Source organism: Ammodytes marinus, assembly GCF_949987685.1.
Source record: "Ammodytes marinus genome assembly, chromosome: 16".
Classification (NCBI taxonomy): Eukaryota; Metazoa; Chordata; class Actinopteri; order Uranoscopiformes; family Ammodytidae; genus Ammodytes; species Ammodytes marinus.
Genome location: NC_137220.1, coordinates 5,227,821 through 5,233,008, shown reverse-complemented (window position 1 = coordinate 5,233,008; position 5,188 = coordinate 5,227,821). Strand labels below are relative to the sequence as shown.

General features: G+C 38.5%; 1 protein-coding gene across 1 annotated transcript; it reads left to right on the top strand.

Annotated features, from left to right (window-relative positions):
- The first annotated feature begins 381 nt into the window (after window positions 1-381).
- tmem238l (transmembrane protein 238 like) lies at window positions 382-2,942 on the top strand. Its single transcript, XM_080043871.1, has one exon. The coding sequence runs from the start codon at window positions 389-391 to the stop codon at window positions 944-946; it is 558 nt and encodes a 185-aa protein (XP_079899997.1). The 5' UTR covers window positions 382-388; the 3' UTR covers window positions 947-2,942.
- Window positions 2,943-5,188: the final 2,246 nt, after the last annotated feature.

Sequence of the window (5,188 nt, the reverse complement as noted above, 5' to 3'; positions counted from 1 at the left end):
AAAGTCATGTAAGTTTTGCATCGTTTTGCACAACACATTATGGGCTGGGATGTCAATGTGTGTGTGTGTGTGTGTGTGTGTGTGTGTGTGTGTGTGTGTGTGTGTGTGTGTGTGTGTGTGTTTGTGACTTGTGTGTGTGTCTCTGTGTGTAGTGTTTGTATTTGTAGCCTGTGTTTGTGTCTGTTTGCCTCTGTCTGTCTGTCTGTGTGTGTGTGCTCATAATTAAGCCCAGGGAGGGGACACACCTTGTTTATCTTCACTTGAAATAGGGGCGTGTCCCTACAGGTGAGCAGGTGAACGGGATTATAGCATCCTCCCGTTACACAGACACTCACACACACTCCACATCGGATTTAATATCCACACACACACACACACACACACCATCATGGAACTGGTATCAAAATACATCGGTGGCTGCGTTCCTGCATTTCTAGCCGCCGTTGTTTTTGACGTGGTGGGCTTGGTGATCCTTTTCGTGGGGATATTCGCCAACGTCCGAATCGACGACCGTTTCTATGGCGACTTTCTGATCTACACGGGTTCCCTGCTCATGTTTTTCAGCGTCTTCTTCTGGCTGTTTTGGTACGTGGGCAACGTGCGCGTGACGGACGAGGACATGGGCATGAAAAAGAGCAACACGTTGGTGCGCTTGGCGAGGAAGCTCTCGGAGAGGTTGAGTCTGAAGTTGAAGGGGGAAGAGCGGGTGAAACGAGTGGAGGATGGTGGGGGCTACGCTCCGGAAGAATCGCCCACTCCACCGCCTACACACAAGGCCAGTAAGGTGACATGGGGCAGGGCGATGGGGAAATCGGTAGCCTACCGCAACGAAGGGTATGACGACAGCATGGATTCACCTACTATGGAGAAGAAAATAGACTTGGAGTCGGACTATGGATATGATGAATATGAAGGAAAACAGGAGATGAATACGACGACAACTTGAATGGTACTTTTAGCTTGAAAAAAGCACCCACAATGTTTTGAATGTGTATAGGTCCTACATGTCTGATTTGATTGATTATTAACCCACTGGTATCACTTAAATGTGGGCGATTATTTAGGGCATTTAATTGAATGGCATATTAAAGCTATAGTGCGTAACTTTTTCACACACATTAAAGACTGTTACATTCAAGCCATTTCCAAATGAGTTGACACAAAGATGATTATGCCTATCAGCTCCACACAAGTAGGCCTCTCTGTGTTTCTCAGTATGGCAATTGTTACTAAATGGACTTGGACTATGGATATGAATATGAAAGAAAACAGGAGACGATATCACAACCACTTGAATGGTACTTTAATATTGAACTATGTTTTCAAATGTGTATACATTTTTATTTTTTTTATTTGATGGATTATTAACCCACTGGTATCACTTAAATTTAGGCTATATCCTCTTGGGAATTTAATGGCATATTAAAGCAATAGTGCATAACTTTTTTTCCTACAAATTAATCACTTTTACATTCACTCCATTGACAAATGAGTTGACAGAAAGTTGACTAAGCCTATCAGCTCTACAAAACTCTCTGTATTTCTCAGTATGGCATGGGTGGTGTGTCTCCCCCCCCCCCCCCCCCTCTGACACTGGTGCAGGAGCTCAGAAAGATCCCAAGAAGAGCCCAAGAAATGTTTCAGTTGTTGATTCTGCTGCTAAGAAAAAACACCTCCTAAAACTGCCATAAAAAATTTTTTTTTCTATATATTTTTTTCCACTTTTTTGGGTGAAATCATTGTATCAACTTCAACCTTATGAGAACTATTTTTTTTATTTTTAAAATGTTGGGATTTAGACCATTACATCATACCAGTCCGATGACATGATGTCACAGTTGTTTATTTCTGTCAGTGTGCTGAGAACATGTGGACCAAGCACCTTTTTTAAAAACGCATATTTAACTTTTGCACCTGTTTTTATTTTCAATAGCACTTTATTGTACAGGTCTGTAGTTTCATGGAGTTACTTTGCTAAACTTTTTATTGGTAATTAATCAATTCCAATGAATTGCTATTGTGACTGTGACCAATCCAATATTTTCAGGGCAAAACAGGTCAACTGAACAAAGGAACTTGGCTTAAGGTTAACACATTAATATCTACTTAGTTTTAAGTGGAAAAGAGGGGGATTCTTGTTTTCTCTCAATAACCAAATAACAAGATTTTTTTTATTTAAATTGTGGACCTGAAAAAGGAAGTGCAAGTCCCCTTTTAAAAGTGTCTTTTTAATGTGTTTTAAATTATTAATTAAACTTCTATCTAGTTGTATTTTATGTCCAACTTTATTTCAAAAAGTAACATTCAAAATGTTGTGTCAAAGCTTGTCAAAGGCTGAATTACACCAACCAGATCACCAGAGCAGGAAACTGCCCACGGCCCTTTAAAGTGTCCGCGTTAATTAGTTCATGGTAATTTAATCAATCGCACATTTTAGTTAGTTTAATATTGTATTTTCCACTGAAGCTCAAAATCACGAGAACCTGAAGGCAACACCTTCATAATTCCCTGATCTTGATGCCTTGCCCTTTGTCATTATATCTGTTTGCTTTGTGCTTACATGCTGCATTTTAATTAAGCAATTCGATTTGGTTTATGTAGTTAACTTACACCCATTTCCAATGGGATCGATATGGTATAGAGGCTCTTTTTCTGGTTGGTTAAATTGAGGCCCTGTTTCCAGCAATACACTGCTTTTATTCCTTATTTATGTCCAAAAGTATATGTTATACAGCCCCGGGAAAAATGAAGAGACCAGTCTGGATTTTTCTTAAATCTTCATCTCTACATTACTTATTGAAAATGCTCTAAATGACAATATTCTTATTGTGAATTTGGTAGAAATGTTGTCAGTAATTTATATTATAAAATCAAAATGTTCATTCTACTCAAACATATGCCTCTAAAGAGTAAAACAAGAGACACTGAACATTTGGAGTGGTCTCTTAATTTTTTTCCAGAGCTGTATATTGATTCTACAAATACTGGAATATGTTTAAACATTGCCAACCACTGTGTACATATTTTAAAGTAATTGTAAACTGAATATGTTCCCGAATACATGATGTCAGTTTCCTCAATCAACCTGCAATGCAAAAACTTTGAACCATAAAATACAGTTTGCCTTCTCATGAATAATAATTTCATCATTTTTATCCAATAGGGGGAAATGCTACTTCCTTAATAGTCCTACAACATGTCAACCTTAATTGCATTTCGATTAGCCTCATAGCATAATTGCCTAAATCATATTTACTCTACTGTACTTTTACTCTACATCTACTCTATTCTACATCTACTTTACCCTGCTCTATAACCCTTAAAATATGACTTAGGCAATTATGCTATTAGGCTAACGAAAAAGTAGATGTAGAATAGAGTAGAGATGTAGAGTAAATATGATTCAGGCAATTATGCTATGAGGCTAACGATTTGTTACAAATGCCTTGTGGTTTGTCCCTGAACATATTTGACATACATTTTAAGGGCAGAAGCAGATACCAGAATATTGTCAAGTCATGTTTGCTATTTGAATACACTGTCAATGCCACACACACACACACACACACACACACACACACACACACACACACACACACACACACACACACACACACACACACACATACATACACACACACACATAAACTGGTTAGACTGGCTTTTTGTCTGTGGTGTGGTGTTGGCTAAACAAAACCTTAGGGGCCCTTAACAATGGATCAAATTGCGACTTTTGTTTCCGCATAACGTACGTCTGTATTTTCTACATTTTGCGAATGGCCTCATCCACCAATTGGAGTCACACCTTGTGTAAATGCCACAGCTAAAACAACTTCTAACAAATAAAGAGTTGGCTATGATGATAGATAGACAGCCCTTGTGCACTATGCAGTTTCAGAGGAGGGGGATTTGTTGACATTCACAGAGCCTGCAGTACACATATTTTCTCTACATGTAATTCTTAGTATTGAATAATTCTATCATCTTAAATAAAAATTATTTTGAGGAACCTGGAACCAAACGTAATACTATAAATATGTTTGTAAACCAAACTGTGGGCCCTGCTGCTGTAAATAACAACAACAGTGAAACAGTAACTTTTCAGGAAGCTTTCTAACTTCAAACAGTGTTCCAGGGATCACATTTCTTCCTGTGAGTAAAGTGTGTTCATTCAGTTATTATGAGAATATACCTTTAGAAAATGTTCACTTCTCTCACACACCCAAAGTTACACAGTGCACCTTTAAATGGTTACAGTAAATTGAACAGCTGCTATGGTAGTGGGCAGGGCAGGCAAATAGTGGCAGCTTGACTGGTCAAACAAGGTGTTCGCAGGCAGAGAAGTTTCCATTGCTTTCAGTTCCTCTTTGTGACAGCGGGTTTATCATTATAACAGTGATGTGCTAAGTGTAGCATGTTAAATATATGGGAAACACTTGAATGTAGTGTGTATACGCTGGTAGTATAAAGGGTAAATGTGTGTGTGTGTGTGTGTGTGTGCGTGTGTGTGTGTGTGTGTGTGTGTGGTCTAAACTGTATAGACAAGAGAAAGCGTTTAACGATCTGATAAAAGATGCTACACACTGATGCAGCCCCCAAATTCGAATCCCTATGGTTACATTACAGAAAGGTCGAGGGGGACCCAATTAATTATGGCAGGCTTATCTTTGTGTAAACACTTCTCCTTTATTTCAAACAGAATACACAAATAAAAACAAGTGTGAAACAGCATATAGGAAAATGAGAATATTTATTGTTTCAAGAATATTTAGGTTGCGTTCCGAATCTCATACTTATACTATACTACTATACTCATACTATATAGTATGTAGAAAAAAGATTTAGGATGTCCCGATTCTTGTGGCCAGATTTAGGATGGTTAGAAGTACCCGGATGTCCTACTTCATGCGGCCAAGATTGTTAGTGTTGAAAAATGCATCCTCTTTGGGCGATTCTAACCCACAATCCATTGCGCACGTGAAGTGACGTCACATCGATGAAGCCTCCATATGAAAGCAAACCGGGATGCGACGGATATAAAAGCAAGAGGCAAGATCAAGGCGCAATGTTATGATGAAATAAGAGAGTAAAGTATGTCCCAATAGTATGCCTACTGCATCCTAACTAGATTATTTTTATCATCGGATGTAGTATGTAGAATAGAAAAAAGAAAGAGTATGCGGTTCGG